Raw genomic sequence first — 19,653 nt, 5'->3', positions numbered from 1 at the left:
ATACTTATACACATAATATATACATATATGTTTTTAATTAAATTGGTTGACTGGGGGATGGAAGGAAGGATGAGGGAAAGAAGAGCTCTGGGTTCTCAGAGACTCTGGGCTCTGCTACCTCCTTTAATACATGGTTAAATGCATGAGTAAACCATGATATATGACTGTTCAATTTTTTTTTATTTTTATTTTTTGAGTTGAAGTCTCACTCTGTCGCCAGGCTAGAGTACAGTGGCACAATCATGGCTCCCTGCAGCCTCGACTTCCCGGGCTCAGGAGATCCTTCTGCGGCAACCTGCCTAGTAGTTGGGACTACAGGTGTGTGCCAGGGCCAATTTTCTGACTTTTGTACAAAACTTTTTTCTCAAATCTAAGTATTGTACCTTTACCAGTCTCAGCGTTGTGATGGAAATGTTATTATGATATTAAAGTATGTTCCTGGGCTGCTTTGGTGGCCCAGTTGCACTTTCTTGACCCGTCGTGTGGTAACTTGGGTTCAATTTCACGGTCTTTCACTTTCTCGGCCAGCAGGGACTCTGAGTGCTGAGAGGCCAGCAGGGTCTCTGAGTGCTGAGAGGCCAGCATGAAGCCCCTGTAGATGGAGAGGGTGCCTCATGCTGCCCATTAGCAACCTTCTTGACTGATTAGGGCACTGCAATGACAACTCCCAACGGGATTCCTATCTAGTTCTCTCAATGGTAGCAGAGATGAGAGGCTTTGAAAAGTGAGTTTCTGAAATGTGTTTATTGGGAGAAGCCAGTACCTCTCTGCCAGAGGCCCATGTTGCTGGAGCAATTTGGCATTAACAGGAATTATGGAATAATAACTTATTTCAGTAGGTGTAAACATTTTTGACTTTCATCTTTGGTAATCAGTTTATATTTTTACTGACCCTGGTTGCAATGATACTGATATTATGGTGATCTTGGACCTATTGCTGGCTGTCCAGTGTGCATTATGGTTAAAGACTCAATTTTTTTTTTTTTTTTGAGTTGGAGTCTCACTCGGTCGCCCAGACTGGAGTGCAGTGGCCGCTCCCGGCCACTGCAGCCTTGACCTGGTGGGTTCCAGCGATCCTTCCGCCTCAGCCTTCCAAGTAGCCGGAATTACAGGCATGCGCTACCACGCCCGGCTGATTTTTTGATTTATTGTAGAGATGAGGTCTTGCTGCCCAGGCGGGTCTCGAACCCGCGGGCTCAGGCAATTCACTCACCTCAGCCTCCCAAAGGCGCGGGATTACAGGCTGAACCACCGAGCCCGGCTAAGGACTCATTTTTTTACTCTATGTAATATGTTATTTGGCATATGAAAAGTTCTTCATAATGTGCTTACATGTTTTTGAAAAATTAATAGAAAAATAATTTGACTACCCCCTTTCAAACTTATGGACTTCTATAACACTCAAGATTCTCTTTAAATTAAATTTCCTTCGCTTTTCCTTCTCTCATAAGATCACAAACTCTTGGCCATTCCCTCAACCCCTTAGTTTTCTGTTCTAGAAGCATCTTTTTTCCTTTGTACTTTATGATCCACTAATATAAAGGAAGCACTGTTAAAACCTAATTCCTCCTAGCACTATTCCAAAAAGCATTCAGCATTCTCTCTCACTTCAAAGACCTTCTCTTCCATATAATTCAAGAAGTTGTGGAGAAGAGGTCCAGGCCAACAGAAGAAAAATTCTTTGTCAGCTAATTCTCAGTGTTCATTAATTTGGTGTAATCTCAGGTACAGGGAGATGCACCAATTGTACTTCAAGAATTGACTTGAAGATTCCAGCAGATTTTACTAGGCAGAAATACATTCCTTCAAAAAGTGAAAACATTTAGTAAACACAATGGATGTGTTTAAAGAAAACCTTTGCTGCTATTTGCTATAAATACCAGTGGAGACCAGTGCTTAGCAAGAAATTCTTTGGGAGGGCTTGTTTGAACCAAAACATGTCAACATTCTTAACTGACAGGTGCTAGGTCTGGGTGTGGATGATTAAATTTTTACTCTTGTTTGAAATGATTTCTGATGGAAGCCTTATATTTTATATATTATTATACTTGAAACCCTACAAAATAGCATTTTAAAATAAGAATTTCAAGATGTAACCTGTAGAACAACTGAAGCAGTTAGGTAATTTAATTTATGCTGATATAATGAAGGCCTGAGTAAAATGAAAGGATAATTTCAAAGTAACTACATTTTATAACATAAATAATTTAATCAGCCAATTTTCCTACTTGGCTGCTCTCAGGGACCTTCTAACAGTTAGCCCCTGTGTAACTTTGGTATAGACACCAAAGATTATAAACTGGCAGCCCGAGGACCATGCAATTGGCTAAAAAATTGTAGAAACATGTAAATATCAGATGATTTTATAAGAAGATCTAGACTGCTGGCTTCTTTTGGAAGTGGGAACTCTGGTAACATGGGACTCACATTCAAACTTGCCCATCCTACTCCCATTAAGGCAATAAATGACTGAGTGGTGCTGAGCAGTGGCTGTGAACTTTGGGGGCAAATGCTCTCTAGTTCACCACGGTTCACACTCACCTTTTTTTTTCTTTTATTCTTCTTCTTTTTTTTCAATATACTTCATTTTGTTCACTCACTTTATGTAGGTAGTCCCTGTAGTTGTTTGAAATTTCAACTCCTGATAGATATTAATATAAACTTGCATGACATGAGCTTTTTTTTGGAAGGAAAATTTTGCAAGTGCATAATTCTCATTAAAGAATCATTTGGCCAAACCAAATCATTATTTAAAAAAAATTTATAATATCTTACTGGTTTTCGATTTGTGTTTATATGTATGTTTCTATCTATGTATCTGGATTATATTCAGATACACACATACACACACTGATTTCTGAAAAAAGAGTGACTATAGATGTTGAGATGAAACACTCTCCATGGTGGTGTGTTTAATGAAGTCTGGTTATATTCCACCAAATGCCATTTATTTTTAATACTCTAGATAGAATTCAGTCAAATAACAGAATAACCACCATCTACTCATGGGTTGCTTTCAGAATATCCATCATTTGGTCATATTCTCCTGAGCTAAATCTAGTCTATATGTTGTAAAATGCTTGCAAATTTGAAGCTCTTTATGATTTGCCATACTTCAGTCTCCACAGTGATGTGCAACAAACATTGATCTTTTCCTAATGCAGTAATAAGCTAGAAGCATTTTTTAAACATGGGCACTTTATTCGCTTTATTATCGTCAAGAACAAAAGGAAATGCATTTGGCCAAGGTCAGTGTGAGGGGAACGTTAAGACCTGTGCCAGAAAGCCTTCTGCTCTTCTGGTTCGTTAATGCTATCCATTTGGCTCCAATCTTCCCTGATTTAAGATATGAAATATGTTGATGTTTCCAACTGCCAAGGCAGTTGTTAGTCTCTGAATCTGTGGGTCAATTCCATCTTTTTAAGTACACCATTTCATTCATAGACTCTTAGAACTGGAAGAGAGCTTAACACGTGATCAAACTCATTCATCTGCTTCCAGGCAGGAGAGCAATAAAAATGTCTCAGGAAGAGAATGGTTTCCTTCATTTGTCAAATTTCCCAAGTATAGAAACCTATGGTCTTTCTTGTTCAGTAGTCAATATCTAAATATAATTTTTGTCAGTCAGTTCTTCTTTATATCTAACTGAGATTTTCTCGACAAATCAACGCTAGTTCCTTTTATATTGTCCAGGATGAATATCGAAAAATTGCATTCTGAGGTTCTACCTTTCAGTCAACTCCTTTTTTTCTCAGTGCCTCATGCTAAATCTTTCTAAAGTTATTACATGCTGGCACATTAAGAAAATACATGCCAAACAAGAACTACTGAGAAAATTGGCAAGAGTTTTATAATTTTGTGTTGTGTACATTCCAGGTTTGTGTTGTGTACATTCCAGGTTTAGTACCAAAAGCAAAACAAACAAAAAACTTGATTAGTACATGCCTATAAAGCATGTTATAAATGTATGCATGTATTTATTTATTTATTCAATTAGTCAGCATTTTTCAGTGCCTCATGTGTAGCAGGCATGTGACATATACATGTGTAATGAGATTAATATGCAGTTAAAACATACACTAAAATCTGTGTCTTGGTTCCTTGAAACTGTTTCAATTAGTGTGCCATTTTTCACCATACCTTCAAATTTTTCTGGAATTAAACTCAATGTATGCAATCAATAAAATATCTTGAAGTTTACTTTTAGGCCAGTGTTGTGTTTCAAAAATACATACAGAGACAGTTAGCAGGGAAGACTAATAATATTTGGTTTGGAAAACTGCAAGTAAGTTTTTCACGGGAAATTCTACCTCCTCCTGCGTAAGGAAGTGATAGTTGAAGTCTTCACTCTCAATAACTACCTTTGAGTTGCCTTGTGAATGGAAAAATGTGTTTGTTTTTTCTTGGTACATGTTGGAATTTACAGATTCCCCCTAGCCATGAGGACCATTTTGAGGAACTCAGCAGTTACCCTCCAACTGTAACACGTCCTGGAACAACTATACATCGGGAAGTCTGTCAGGAAATTCATGACTTGATACCAATACAGGCTTTCCTCAGCCAAGACTCAGTATGATATTCTCAGCATCTGGAAATATCATTGGTATTTGCTATATTCTTTCACACATTCTTTATTCATCGTAATTTAAGAATAAAAATACAAGCTATGGGCTTCACCCTGGCACAGCACTTCAAATGTATAGTTTTCTCATTGCCCTTCAGAATATGTACTTCCCCAGTTGTTAATTTCCTTGACAGAAAATTTTGCTATGTTTAGATGTGTATATAACTAGGTATACACACATATGTATAACTCTTCCCCAAATCTTTAACTCTGTCAATCCAACATGAATCTGGAGTGGTTGCTTATTATGACCTAGGTGCTCAGAGTAGTAAAATAAAAATATCTGAATATTTGGCTTAAAAACCAGATGTAAAAAATTATGCCTTTCATATACTAAGTGTCTGCATCAAAGCAAACTGAATTTATAGTCATTTTGTTGAAACCAGGTAGAATGGAGATTCTGAAAATATTCGAGAGGTCAAAGGATAGTAAATGGAAATTAATTGTGTAGGAAACATTACTTGTAATAATTGTACATAATAATTGTACAGGAAACATAGTGTGTCTATCACTTAGAGTCTTTTTCATATTTGTTTTTAATGAACATACCACTTACCTATATGTGCTGTCTTATGTTCACTGCCACTCATGATTCTCCTACCTCTGTTTTTCTCATAAGATCATAAATTTCTCAAGAGTCAAATTGCCAACTCTGGGAGAAACTGTATATTAATTGGCTTGAAGATGTGCCCTCGGAGGCTGTGTGCCATTTATGGTTATCTTAAGGCTCAAGGCAACCAGGAATGTCCTCTGATTCCTTTTTGTTTTTCTTCTCAATTTATGAACATCTACAGGGTGAATCCCTTTTTCTCATAACCTCTCCTGTTTTTCTGTTTGACTAACTTTCCTCATGAATATTTAACAGGAAAATGAATAGATAAATGGGGGTTAGTGATGGTAGATAGAGGTGTTTGAGAAGGGGAGGCAACCCACTGTGTTTTCTGTGTTTCAAATCAGACTCTGAATCAACCCTTTTTAGAGTTTCCAACTCCTTTCTGTGTTCCTTCATTGCTTCTTGTTTATTCCAGTAAATACTTACAGTGGAGTCATTAGACTTAGTGGAGTCATTAGACTCTGCTGTATTTCTTTCTTTCTTATTCTTTTTTTTTTGAGATATGGAGTCTTGCTTTGTCACCTGTACAATGGTGCAATTATAGTTCACTACAACTATGAACTTCCGGCCTCAAGCGATTCTCCTGTCTCAGCTTCCCAAGTAGCTCAGGCTACTGGCCTGTGGCACCATGCCTGGCTAATCTTATTTGATATTTTTGTAGAAACAGAATATTACCATGTTGCCTAAGCTGGTCTTAAACTCCTGGTCTCAACTGATCCTCCTACCTCAGCTCCTGACACCCCACTATAGTTCTCTTCATTGACTAAAACAAAGTGACTGTGGCCTACAGTAAAACGATTTGAAAACTAACTTGTTTAATTGCATTTTTAGTTCAGTTTTATAGGACATTGAATTGTAAAGAAATAATATTTGTACTTCTGTTTACAAAAAGCATCCTGGTGGGCTGCTATGCATTCTTATTTCTATTATTATTGTATTAAACTTCTTGCTACCAATATCACTAGAAATAAGTGTCACGGTGTCAAAAGAAAAAAACTCACTTGCATTATATTTACATTTAATCTCTATAAAACTGATTTTCTTCTTAAGAGGAAAAATTTTTTTCTAAAGAGGTATAATTCTCTTTACATATGTATACTATATTATTTGTGCTAGATTTATTTTATTTTGAATCTCAACTTTGCAAAATTATAAAGATCACCAGAGAAATATTATTAAACATCATGCTTCTCTTTGATATCTTATAATTGGCTCCCAGAATCCTACTTGAGTCTGGTAATGCATTTTTATTGATTTTAGTGAATTACTAACAAATTGGCCAGGACTTAAAGTTTTCCTCTACTGGAATTTCCAAAAGCTCTTCTTTGAGCTCCATAAACTCTTCCTAGGTTGCCCATCGATCTAGATTTACACATGCTGAAATCAAATGACCTCCAGACTCCTATGGCACCCTTCTCTGCCACCTATTTTTTTTAACCTGTATATTTTTTGAAATTCATGTTTTCTTCTTTGGTCATTGCAGTCTACTATATTCCTCTCCATCAAGTGAGACAAAGGACTATGGGCTCCCAACTTAGCAACTTGTAAACCTGCTTGGTTGATTTTATATTCAATTCATTTTTGCAGGCATTGAATTTTGCATAAATAATATTTGTGCTTCTGTTTACACAGAACATCCCCATGGGGTGCTGTGCACTGTTATTACTATTATTATTGTGTTAAACTTATTGCTGCCAGTATCATATTTAATTGTGAATTAGTAGAATCACTTTTCCTTATGTTGATGTACAACCCCATTTCATGTCTTTACCCACTAATTCTTAACTTTATTCACGTGAGAAAGCAATTTCAAAAAGGATAAAGGGAAAAGCCACTAGTTTTAAATAGTAACAAGACAAAATATAGTTTAGATAGGTATAAGCCACAGTAATAGCTTTTTTCAATAGTTTATGAAATTTTTAACAGGAAAAAGAAGGAAAGGAAAGATTTTCTTTTTTACTTTAAGGGCAATCCCTATGTTTAGCAAATGCAGGCCTAGCATCCTCTCTCTCTCTCTCTCCCTCTCTCTCTCTCTCTCTCTCTCTCTCTCTCTGACATCACGCAAAGTAAGAAATAGTGCCTTTTGAATAGGAGATTTCCTTTAATTACATTGGGGAAGTGATAATGGTAGGTATTGCATGTTTAATGTAATGTTCTGGATGCCCCTTTTCTTTCTTTCTTTTTTTTCCCCTCCCTTCACAGCCACCTCATCTTAAGCAGAAATAAAAGGTTCAAGGCTTGTCAGCATCAGTTTATAGATAGCTGTTTAAAAATAATGAGATATTGGGTATTGTAAGGCTCAGGGCTGTCTTGCCAGGCTCATTTATTTCCATTCACCTTTTGTCAGAATTGCAGACAGAAGACATTCAATTAAAACTTGTCACCTGTTGCAGATGACCTAATTTGTACTTGTATGTGTCATAGATTAGGGCTCTATGCTTCAGATGAAGCAACTTTACCTCTGGGGGAACATTTTCCCTGCTAAATATTTTGTTTACGGTTCTTTCAAATTTCTGTCATTTCCATTTCGACTCCAATCCAGATTATAAATTTAGCACATAAACCTCAGAACCAGCCAAGTGCAGTCATTCACACCAGGGAGGGAGGAAAAAACCCCACAAAACTGAGGGGACTTCATGGGGTTATGTCCTATGCAATGAAATCCACAAGAGTATTTTGGATGCAACTTGAATTTGAAAGGGGAGGGAAGCTGTTGTAATTTCCTATGCAAGCCTCACATGTTTAATAGTCCAGATAGCTATCAGGAGACCAAAACGAAAGACTTCCCCTTGCTAATTGTTAATTCATCTGTAGAGCAAGGAAGCTTTAATGTGAGTCATGGCTTTTATCTCTTTTAGTGACTGAGGACTTGGTTTAAAAAAAAAAACCCGCCTAATGGATATGCATTTTCTCTCCCAGTGTGATTTTTCTCTTTTGTATCATCAGACATTATAGTGTTTCCACATGCAACCAAGCAATTCCAAAGTTCCTACAATGTTACTGTGATAATCCAGCATAAGTAAATGTAGGCATAGGCCTGGGGAGTCTAGTGGAAAGGTGGCCATGTGGGCCTCTCTCCTGAAGTATAAAATTCAGCTGAAAGGTGGCTCTGCCCCCACGGCCCTGACAAAACTCGACTTGTCTAATTTGCAGTGATAGTTTGAGGAGGAACAAGCAGTAGGGAAATGAATAGCTGGTCCTTGTCTCAGTGGAAAAGCAGAGGCATGGAATCTTTTTTATCACTTTTGTTCAGTCTTATAGTTGTAAACTTTTTTGGGTAAAGTCACCTTCTGGAGTGATAGATGCAAAAATCACTAGCCCTTCAATTAAGAGTATTCTTCTTTTTTCTCCTATACTAGTTCATCATTCTGCCTACCTTTACATGTGTCCCATATCATGTTGCAAGTATTGTTTATCTCCATAATTGGTTTTCATCTGCTCATGCTTCTGCTTTTGGAATTTATACCAAATGCTCTTTTCCAAAAATAGACTTTGATGGCAGAGAAGCAACAGAAACATAGTGTTCAAGAATAAGGGTTCTGCAGCCATTCTCTCCAACTCCCACTCGTGATTCTGCCTCTTAGTAGTTCCAGTTTTCTCATCTGTAAAATGGGTTAGTAATAGCACCTACCTTATAGGGTTGTTCTATGAATTAAATGTGTTTATATATATAAAGCAATGAATCCATGGCCTAGCCTATGCTAAGCTCTCAATACCCAATGACTGCTAGTAACTGGTGGCGATTTTGGTCTGTTCAAGACACTGCACATAGGTTGATTCTTTCAGTGAACAATGAAGACATTATTTGGTGGAGAAGGGGTGGATATGAGGAGCTGAAGATTGTTGAAACAGAATGAGGTTAAATCATGAAGCCATATTTAACAATGTCACTATTTTGAGAAGGGGCAGTCTAGTTAGAAAAAATATCTTGGGGTTGGTTTTTTTATTCTCTTATATGATCCTCCATAATTTAATGTGGTTAAATTCCCCCTGGAGTATATGTGGGAATATACAAATAATTTTCACTCATCCCTAACTGAGAAGCCTATCAATATGCACAACTACTCTAAGTTAAACTGGTACACTCTGTCAGGATATTGTCCCAAAGGAGAACTCCATCAGAGGCTGCCACTAAAATTCCCGCTGCTGTGTCTGATACTGCTAATCTGCCTTTGCTTCTTTTCCTGCAGCTCCTCAAAGGGATTTTCTCTCTGCTCTGTTGATGATGGTTCCCTCATAGAAATTTCAGGAGAATTCAAGGGCGCTATTAGATATTGCTCTTCCTAAAGGGAAGAAGGGAGGCTGTCTTAGGAACTATAGTATCAGGAAGACATACCATGCAGGAGAAAGTTCCCATCCTCTCTGTCTTATTGTTTCAGAGGTCCTGCTTTTTCAGTCTGCTCCCACACTCAGTTACAACCTATGTTTGATAACATTTCCTTAACACAAGTGTTTATCTAGCATCCATTGACTATCTTTTCACAATTATTATTTCGTTGTGACTCTTGCATCTTTTTCAAACAATCCCAGGGTCTATACTTTTGCTTGGGACAACATAAGCATCTCTTTAAATTAGGTAAGTAGGCTAGGGTATCCTTATGTAATTCTCTGAAGAAGAGATTTTTTTTATTATCCTATGAAATGCCTCTGATTTGGTGCTATTAAAGATATGAAAAATACTTTTGACTTTGGACTACAGGATATTATAAAAATTTGCATTTGGGCATAAAATGTAGACTTAAAATTAGCTGACCTACGGAGACCTTGTGCTGAACTGTTTTACTTCTATTGGTGTTTATTTGCCTCGCAGCAGTTTTTTTCCCCTGCCTTGCCTTACTCTTGCTTTCTCAATTTTGTAAATTCTGACAATGTATAAGATTTGTAATTCCCTTGTGAGAGTGTAGGCACATGCAGTATTTAAAAGAAGAAGCAATGTGATACGTTCTGTTAGGTAGGTAATGCCAACTATTAAAATCTTTTATTTCAAAACAAAAATATAAAGGCAGTATACACATGAATAGAATATCAGTTGCCTTAGTTAACTTCAAATCCTGTCAAACACTGAACACTATGGGTATCTTATTTCCTGGGAGAAATCTTATTTTAAAACTTTTTCAAAAGTGGTTTATAAATGAAGTCTAAACAATAATTGTTTGTGTTTAAGATTGAAAAAGTATAAAGGGACAGGCTTTGTCACCTTCAGTGGAAATATTTGGATTATATTGATGTTTGTTTATGACAAATCTGGGTATTCCAGGTTCTGATCATAAATTACTGTTGTTTGTTTGTTTCTGCTAAAATGGTTAGTTTGAGTCTTTTAAATATATTAAGTTAATTGGAAAATTATAAATTCTCTACTTAACTTTGTATTGTGTACTTACAGCTAAACTCAGGGAAAGCAACTTTTTAAAAAAGTAAAAATTTGATTTGTTTCTGTATCTCTTCTAAAATAATCACATAACAAAATGATATTATTAGTGACAGGAATGAGTAGTAAATAAAATAGGATATTAGATATTTTTAAATTCATTCAGACATCAAATAGTATTATTACTTGGCCTTTATCCTTTAAACTATTTTACCACTCCATCATACCTATAATCTATTTACTTATAGAACTGAGGTGAAATAGATTGTCAAACTCTATGCAGATAGATAGCCAATAAATGATCACAATGCAAAACATATTTCAATAAAATAATATAGGAATATTTCAACAAAATTATGATTTAATGATAGCCTTTTTATTTTTACTTGGTATTTTAAGATTTATAAAAATTTGAAAGATTCATTTGTGTAATATTCATGATATGATATTGGATCATTATAGCAAAACATGACGGAGAATATTCTCTTTCTATCCATCTTATATTTGGAAAAGCAAATAACTAGCTCCCAGTTTACAGAGCTAGTTATTAAAAGAGGCAGACAAAGAACTGAATCATTCTGACTGGCAAACTGTGCTTTACTTGCTTTGACATGTTCTTTGCATAATATTTAAGAATAAAGTATATGGTATTATAATTGAAAACATTAAAAAAGAAAACTTTAGTCTTTACAAAATCATGATGTAGATAATGGACCATGCTCACAGAGATTTATAGATTGATGAGTAATTATCCTTCATTTTGATATATGTAAGAACTTTTCTATAAATTAGTTGTAGTTACAAACAATTACATTAAAATATTTTTATTTGGTGATTTTTATTATCTTTCCTTAATTTTTTAAATATTATGTATTTATTTTTTGACTCAATATATTATTTCTATATATTTCTACTAATGCAAATCATGCTTAAATCTATGTCTAGACAATCGCAGTAGAGATAAAATTTTCATTCAATGTGTTTGATTTATAGTATTTTAAACTTCAGCAACATTAATTTTCAGTTAAATACTTCTAGCCAAGCACAATAGCCTTGCTTGCAATCCTAGCACTTTGAGAGGCCGAGGCAGGTGTGTTGCTTGAGCCTAGGAGTTTGAGACCGGCCTAGACAACATAGCAAGATCACGTCTACCGAAAAAAAAAAAAAATCACAAAATTAGCCAGAAATGGTACTGTGGACTTATAGTTCCAGCTACTTGGGAACCTGAGGCAGAAGGATTGCCTGAGCCCAGGAGGTTGAGACTGCAGTGAGACCGAGTCGTGATTACGCCACTGAACTCTAGCCTGGGTGTCATAGTGAGACCCCCAACTCAAAAAAAAAAAAATTCTATCCTCTACAGTGTACCTTTTATAATTATGAAATTAGCTTCTTAGTAGGAAAAATTATAGTATTCCAGTTAAGCAGTTTTCTATTGACTTTTCTTAAATTATGAAAGATGCTTTTATAATCTGCTATCTGATTTCCTGAAATCTCGCCTTATTTGTGATTTTGTGTATAAATTGTATTGGTGTTTTTAATTTTTTTAAATTTGTTTTTCTGGAAAAAAACATTAAAGATAGAATTATGTTTAAAATATAGAGATATCTTAATGATATCCGTACAATATTATTTGGGGATCCACAAAGGCAAACAGGATTTATTCTGTAAGCTTTCTTGCTTCTAACAATTTCACAGATGTCCAAAAATGTTTCTTCTTTCTTTACCTTTTGCCTGTCATCGTCTCTCTCTATCTCTCTCTGTGTCTGTCTCTCTCTGCCTTCTCCTCATACCTCTTCTAATATCAGATCAAATGTTCTCATTGGATTGGAACTGGATGCCAGATATGTGAGGATATAACTAGTGTTATATTCTTTTAATTTTCTAATATGATTTTGAAAACTCTTATAATGAAACAGGTCTGAATGTATGACCAGATGACCAGATGAAATGTGACCACCTCAAACTAGAAAAATATCTTGAAAGTTTTGAAGAGGAAAAGATTGAAGAAAGATAAAACATGATAAAAGGGGGAAAAGTGAACAGTATTAAACTTCATTAAATACAGATGCATAAAAATAAAACAATAGGAATTAGCTGAGCAAAGGAATGGCTCTACAATAGGCATGACGTGCTTTAAAAGCAGCAATCATGTGACCAGCCTACAAGGCAATTTTCAGTGAATACTTAAAAACTGTACCTAACTTTGGCTTTTTATATTTGTTTGTCTAACCTATTTAATTGCTCTTGATATTGTCTCTCGATTTCATCCAAACTGTACTCTGATGTTTTGATATGACAGTTCAGGCTTTATCTAGAGCCAAGTGTTAGTATTTGTGTTCCCCTACAAGATAATCAACTCTTGAAGCAGTATTATTAAGATACTATGAAAAATAGTGATTTCCTTTAACTCGTGGCTCACTATAATTTTGAGCATTTGAGTCATATATTAACTTTAAGGATCCACTCATGAGGGATGATCCTCCTTAAAACCCAGAAATATTTTTTGGAGGGTGAGTGTCTTGAATTACAGGCTTCCCCTGCTAGGTAAATGTTCTAGGAACCCACTGTCTTCCACGTACCAGCTAGCATTGTGTGTCATGACTTGCGGAAGAAATGTCCTGTGTTTTGGCAGACAGGTGATTGGTTCTTCCACCATGACAATGCACCTGCCCACACTGCACTGAAAGTTCAGCAGTTTTTGGCTAAAAATAGCATGACGCCCCTGCCCCACCTTCCCTATTCACCTGATATTGTCCTGAATTACTTTTTTCGTTTCCCTGGATAAAAAAAGTCCTCAAAGGGAAACATTTTGCCAGTGTAGCAGAGGTGAAACAAAAAATGGCAGAAGCACTCAAAGGCATCAAAATTGATGGGTTCAAAAACTGTTTTGATAGTGGAAAAAGCATCTTGATAGGTATTCCATCAAACAGAGTACTTTGAAGGTGACTGAAATTTAAATATGTAAGAATAAACACACAATTTTTAAAAATAAATAAATTCCAGGTTTTTTTGGGGGGCTCCCCCTCATAGAAATATATTAGCTTTTCCCAAACTTTCATATAACTCAGATAATCCTCAACTCACACATTCCACATGACATTAACAAGTATACATAAAAATAAGATCTTGGTTAAACTGGTTTGCAAAACATTGTATATGCTATATATCTCTCTCTTAGAGTTTCAGAGTTCATTTGCATATTAATGACTGAGAGAACTTCCAGTAAAATAATAATACTGATGATGCTGTTAAATCAAGTCTATTTGAGAAATGCCAAAATATGTACAATGAATTACATGGGTGAATTTATTAATGGAGACTGTTACACTGTTGTATCAATTAAGATTCAACCTAATACCACAAAAATATTCTTTCCTCACTCCTCTCCCAAGTAATTGCTGCTTTATTTGATAAAGATTTATATGATCCTGTCCTAAACTTTGTAATTACTGACTGGAAACTAGATTATTAACAAGCTCTTGTCCACCACTTTCCCATATAAATGAAACGTTTCTGTATTTTAATCCCTTTCTTTTCCTTTTGCTTTTTTCTTAATCTTTTAAATCCACTGCCAGAAAACTCTTTGAATCTTGAACCATCCTATCACTATTTAGGAAAAAGTTTTATTCATGTTAGTCTACTTCTGCTTACTTTCTTCAGCTCTCCCCTATTAATATGTCCTTCCTTTGGCATCCTGGCCTTCTAAATTCTTTCTTCAGGAAGCTCCTCTTTCTATCCTATGTTCAGCCCAAACCTGTTCTCGGTTTTCTCACATATGACTGGAAATACAAATGTGTGCCAGAATGTAAATACCATTCCCCTTCTGAGACATATTGACATTTTAACATGGAACAATTCTTGCCTCTCGCAGGACTGAATCTTGTATAACGTTATTCCAGCCCTCCGCCTCCCTCAGCATGTAGTTGTTCTTTATCTAGTTCAGTTCCGCCGGTCCATACTGAGTCTTCAGGCGGACTGGCGGATAAAAAAGAGCTGGCTAGCTCTTGGTCTACTTGGTCCTACATATTGAGCTTTCAGGGATGACTAATGAAGAGAATACAAAACTCCAATGGCTTTGATTTGAGAAACTACACTAGCACCAAATAATTCATACAGAAATTTGCTTTTTCTTTGATGTGCAAATAGTGACCTTGATGGCCTTATATAAAATGTCTTTCAGGTTTATCATCTGCTGGCAGATTTGATTTCCAACCACTGGCCACTGTCATTTAGCCACCATTTATTCACATTCCTCTAGTACCCCTGGACCACTCTGCATTCTACTGTTTGTCATCAAAATATCCTGCACAGGATGGGAATGGATACTGTCTATATATTTGATTGGCCTCAAAAATAGCTACCTAAAGAGTAAGCCTGTGCCTGTCTTTGCCCACAGGTGTGCGTCTTGACAGAGTACGTGGAGGTCGGCAGAAGTACAAGCGCAGAATAGATGCGGAGAACAGCCCATACCTGAACCCCCAACTGGTTCAGCCAGCCAAAAAGCCATGTAAGTACAGCAGATGTGTCTGGCTTCCCAGAACACAAAATCCTCCCAGTTGGCTCTGTGTTCTTCAGTTTTGGCATGCCCATCCCAGCTGACTCCAAGGAGACTTCTCTTTGTTGGAGAACAGTGGCTCTATTCCCAAGGATTATCTGTGAGGAGCAACAGCAACTCAACTAATTATCTCTTTCTTTTTCTTTTAGAGGTGTCTATGGTTTTCTCTCTCCAGCCTTTTTCACCTAGTCATTTTGTGGAAGCATAAGCATATTAATGCATAGCTTATACAGTGTGAATTTTTACATTTACTGGTTATCTTTATTTGCAGAGGTACATAAAATGGATCGTACTGTGATCATTAGTTCATTGGAGCTGTTAGTTTCAGATTTCACAAGAAAGTGATTTTTGTAGTTTTTACTAACTAAATGAGTTTGACTGCTCAACCTCCCTATGAAAATACATTAGGAGCCTCATTAATTTAGAGCTATAGAAGGTTAACACACTAGCTAGCAATAGATTAAAACAAGAATGAGCCCTACTAATAACAAGCATAGGTTGCTGGTTCCATCTGAGATGCCCTTATAGGCGTTATGAATTGTTTTTAAAGAGCCCATGGTTTTATGATGCCAGGTTGCAATTTGAAAGAATGACTGGTACATTGCTAAAATGCAAGCCCCATTCTCTTTGTCATTAGCTAAAAAGAGCTGGAATATAGATTAAGGCAATAACTGTATCCCATTTTCTGAAAAATCAGTTAATAGTTGTAGTGCAACCGAGTTAGCATTTCGGGATGTTTATGTGTAAGCTTCATACTAGGCATGGAGAAGTGCTTTGGTGAGAACAGTTCTCACATTTAGCTGTCTTTGTCTAAGGAGATGCAACCAGCACTCACCAGAGGAAGATGCATGCACAGCAGTTCTAGAAAGGCACGGGTAATTTTTTAATCTGCTTTCAAGGCAAGAGGAAGTGTCCACTTCTAATTCAGATTGTCCAGGAGGGGTCACTGCTGTGCATCATGCATGTGAGCATATGGGAATCTGTTAAATAAATAAAACAGACCCTGAACTGTAAATGAAAGGACATTTTAGCTATGTCAAAGGAAAAACAACCAGTTTTACATAAAATTAAAGCTTAAGTGAACATATGGCATAGTTTCCTTTTGCCTTTCCAAAAAACATTATGTTGATTATACCTTCAATTGTCCAATCTGGCATCATCTCTTCAGCCTGCATAAGCTGTTTGGCATTCTGCAAATACAATCTAGGACTGCATTAAGCAGATTTTGCACATTATAATAAAAAACTTTCTGTTAATACAATAAAATGCAATAAACACTAATGCTTAATTTCATTAGAGGTTTAGTTTTCCTGGACTCAATAATATGCAGACTGCCCATTTCTCATTTATTGTATGAAACATTAACTGAAACCATTGATAATTTCCTCTACTGAAAGAAAAATGAGCACCAGCCCATTTTTAAGTCAAAATGATAGAGAAATATCTATGGTTTTCTTCGTAAACCTGAGAAATTGGGAAGTGGTTTGTCAAGTACCTTTAAGAAGATTACAGCAATTTCAGTGAGCTCCATTTGTCTGAGATAAAGAGGACTCCTAATAAATCATTACTCATTATCTAAAGGCCTCTGTGTTAATTTTCCTTAGTCCATCCAATTAGTGTGTTTTTGTAACAAACATTTATAAAACTTAATTTTCAGATCCTGTCAGATAACTGTCAAGAGACTGTGCCTGGGCTTTTCTGAGAAAGTGGCTAGGGAGATTTCTGGACCCTGACTGATTGTGTACTACAAAGGCCCAAGAATGAAAATTGGGTTCTATTGATTCTAATTAGGGAAACATTAAATAAGATTTACCTAGAAGCAGTGCTGCCAGCGATTCCATTTTCTGAATGATGGGAATTTCTAAGCTTCAACCAAATTTCTCTGACCCCTCAAGTCAAGTATCCATTGACTTGGATAAAACCGTACCTTTTTCCCTGTGTTAAAAAAAACTGAAAACATGATTACCTTTGGTTAAATTTTTGCACCCTTTACTATTGCATTTTCTTCTAATCCTGAGAATCTAGTGGTTGCTGGCAGTTTTTGTTGCATTGTCAGAACAATGAAAGTTGAAACTTTTCCAAGCGTAACTAAAAATACAGGGTGTTGTTTCTGTAACATATACAAGAAACCAATGTTATTCTTTGCAGGTCCTGCACACTAAAAAAGAACCTCTATTTAATTTTTAATTTTTTTCCTAGAAAATATTGTATTCGGGACTATTTCCTCCCAAATCTGCATATTTAATTTGATGATAATCGAATGTTAATGCCAATGACTGGTTACCTGTTGACTATTTGAAATAAGTGTAATTAATATGGCAGCCATATTACTAAATTTTTAAAATATTAGGCCAGAAAAAGTGCTAATTATAGCTTACATAAGTCTCTTTACTTCATGACAGTAGACTAAAATAATGCTATATTTGATTCTAAATTATGTGAAATCTTTTCATTTGGGGTTAAAAAAGTTAAAAACTCACAGTAAAAAGGCAAATCATTTGGTACACAACAATGGAAACTTTGGCTTCATTCATGAAGACTCATTTAAAATCCTGGTTTTCTACAGTAATAGTACATAGAACATTTAAATACATGGGTTTATTCTTACCTATTTGTATCTTCTTGTATACTTGGAAAAAAGTATACAATCAAGAGCTACATAGAAATTGAAAACAGGGTCAGACAAGAACAATCATTCCGTTTGCAAGACTTTACAACCCCGTCCATAAACTCTCACATGCCCCTGAGCAATAAAACACATTTGATGTGATGCTTTCCATTTGTCTCTAGTGTTTATTTTATGAAGGATTTTTAAAACATATATCACAAATTTCAAACAGATAAATGTGAACTAGAGAATGAACTAAGGACAACAGATGAAAATAGAGGATTAAAGTATTTGATATCAGAAGAGAAAATACTGTAACATTCAAGTAGGAGTATTTTTATGGAAACTGATATTAGCTATATTTGGAAGGTTGACTGGGTGTGTGGAAAGGGGGAGAAAGGAAAGAAATTCCTATTTAATGCATCCCACAGAGATAGGGTTATATAGTCAGTAATTCACCCAGGCAGAAGGGCTTTGACCTTTGTTCTTCTTTAAAGGAATTAGGACAATTAATGACTTTCGTGCCCATTATGACTATGGGCATTTGTAGTTTCTTGCCTCCTGCATTATGATCTATATTTTAACGGTTTACTGTGAGTTATTTTAAAGCTGTTGTATACAATTTAATCTACTTCCCCAAATCCCACTTAAGAATCAAACGGCAAACCCAGAAAGCATCTAACCTTTCTTATCTGTTTGCTATAAAAATTTTCACTACAGGACAGATGCTTCATTCCAGCAAAATCAGGTAGAGCAAAGAAGAAGAAAGGAATGTGTCCTGTTATAACTACAGTGACTTTTTCTCTCTACGAATTTTTCTGAATACTGTTGAATATATGTATTTTAAAGCACAAATGGAATGTTGTGGTTGATTGTAGGCTATTTGAATTATTTTTCAAAATACAAAATACTATAGGGTTTGTGAAAGAGAGATGATGCTACTAGTGATTTTGTAGTGCTCTGGTCTGATCCTGCAGATAACAAGATTGTCTCACATTTGTTGGTGGCTGAACCGGAGAAGATCTATGCCATGCCTGACCCTACTGTCCCTGACAGTGACATCAAAGCCCTCACTACACTGTGTGACTTGGCTGACCGAGAGTTGGTGGTTATCATTGGATGGGCGAAGCATATTCCAGGTACATTTTCTGGAAAGAAAAGGTTGCAATTGATTTCCTAAGTTATATGTATATAGATTTGGGAAAATTCCAATTTTTCTCATTAGGATTTTTAAAAATCTTTGCATTTGTTTTATCTTCACATTTAACTCAGAGCTTTTCTGGTCCTAATGTAATCATAAACCTTGATATATATTTGCCACCTTGAGCTCTTGTTAGTTCTTCAAATAGTATAAAGGAACTATTGTCAATGTAAAACAAAGACAGTGTAACTTTTAAAATCATTTCTTTCTTCTTTTCAAAATTCTGAGCTTTTTCCTAGGGAAATACGTCTTTTTTCGTTTTATTAAAAAAAAATTTTTGTCAGCAGTAGTCTAATACACTTCCCGCCCCCCCATATAAAAATCACTTATTTTGTTCATGGTGGCTAGTTATATTGCTATTCATATTCACAACCTTTGCTTTGGTTTACAATTAGTTATTTACAAAAGTTTATATATAAATTATGACATGTCAAATTGGCATGGAAAATTTTCTCATACGGTAATTTTAAGTTAGTATTTAAAAATATTCTATTACTTTTCTTTCTTGACTCATCCTGCAATATCAATACACCTAATCACAAGTTTTGAGAATTTTAGTATTCTGCTTGAATTACGTTTTATTTGTTTGGACTTTGATTTTTAAATAGTTTATAAACAACTTTTTGAATGATGAGCAATGTTTTTCTGGTACAGTTAACTTATTTCTGTCTCCTTAAACTAGTT

At 35.6% G+C, this 19,653-nt stretch overlaps 1 protein-coding gene across 8 annotated transcripts in view; it reads left to right on the top strand.

The window, feature by feature from the left end:
• Positions 1-19,653, top strand: part of ESRRG (estrogen related receptor gamma) — a 442,062-nt gene that overhangs the window by 361,006 nt on the left and 61,403 nt on the right. For 7 of the 8 annotated variants that reach the window (XM_008068383.2, XM_021717735.1, XM_021717732.1 and 4 more), the window contains 2 exons: positions 15,002-15,112; positions 18,746-18,907. In XM_008068383.2, the coding sequence (XP_008066574.1) occupies positions 15,002-15,112; positions 18,746-18,907 (273 nt within the window). Of the gene's footprint in view, positions 1-15,001; positions 15,113-18,724; positions 18,908-19,653 lie in introns of all 8 variants that reach the window. The other variant, XM_021717730.1, reaches the window with a different exon arrangement.

The sequence above is a fragment of the Carlito syrichta genome, unplaced genomic scaffold (assembly GCF_000164805.1).
Source record: "Carlito syrichta isolate Samal-C Ts95f unplaced genomic scaffold, Tarsius_syrichta-2.0.1 Scaffold310619, whole genome shotgun sequence".
Taxonomy (NCBI): Eukaryota; Metazoa; Chordata; class Mammalia; order Primates; family Tarsiidae; genus Carlito; species Carlito syrichta.
Note: the sequence above shows the minus strand (reverse complement) of the source record. Positions and strands in the feature narration are given on the sequence as shown.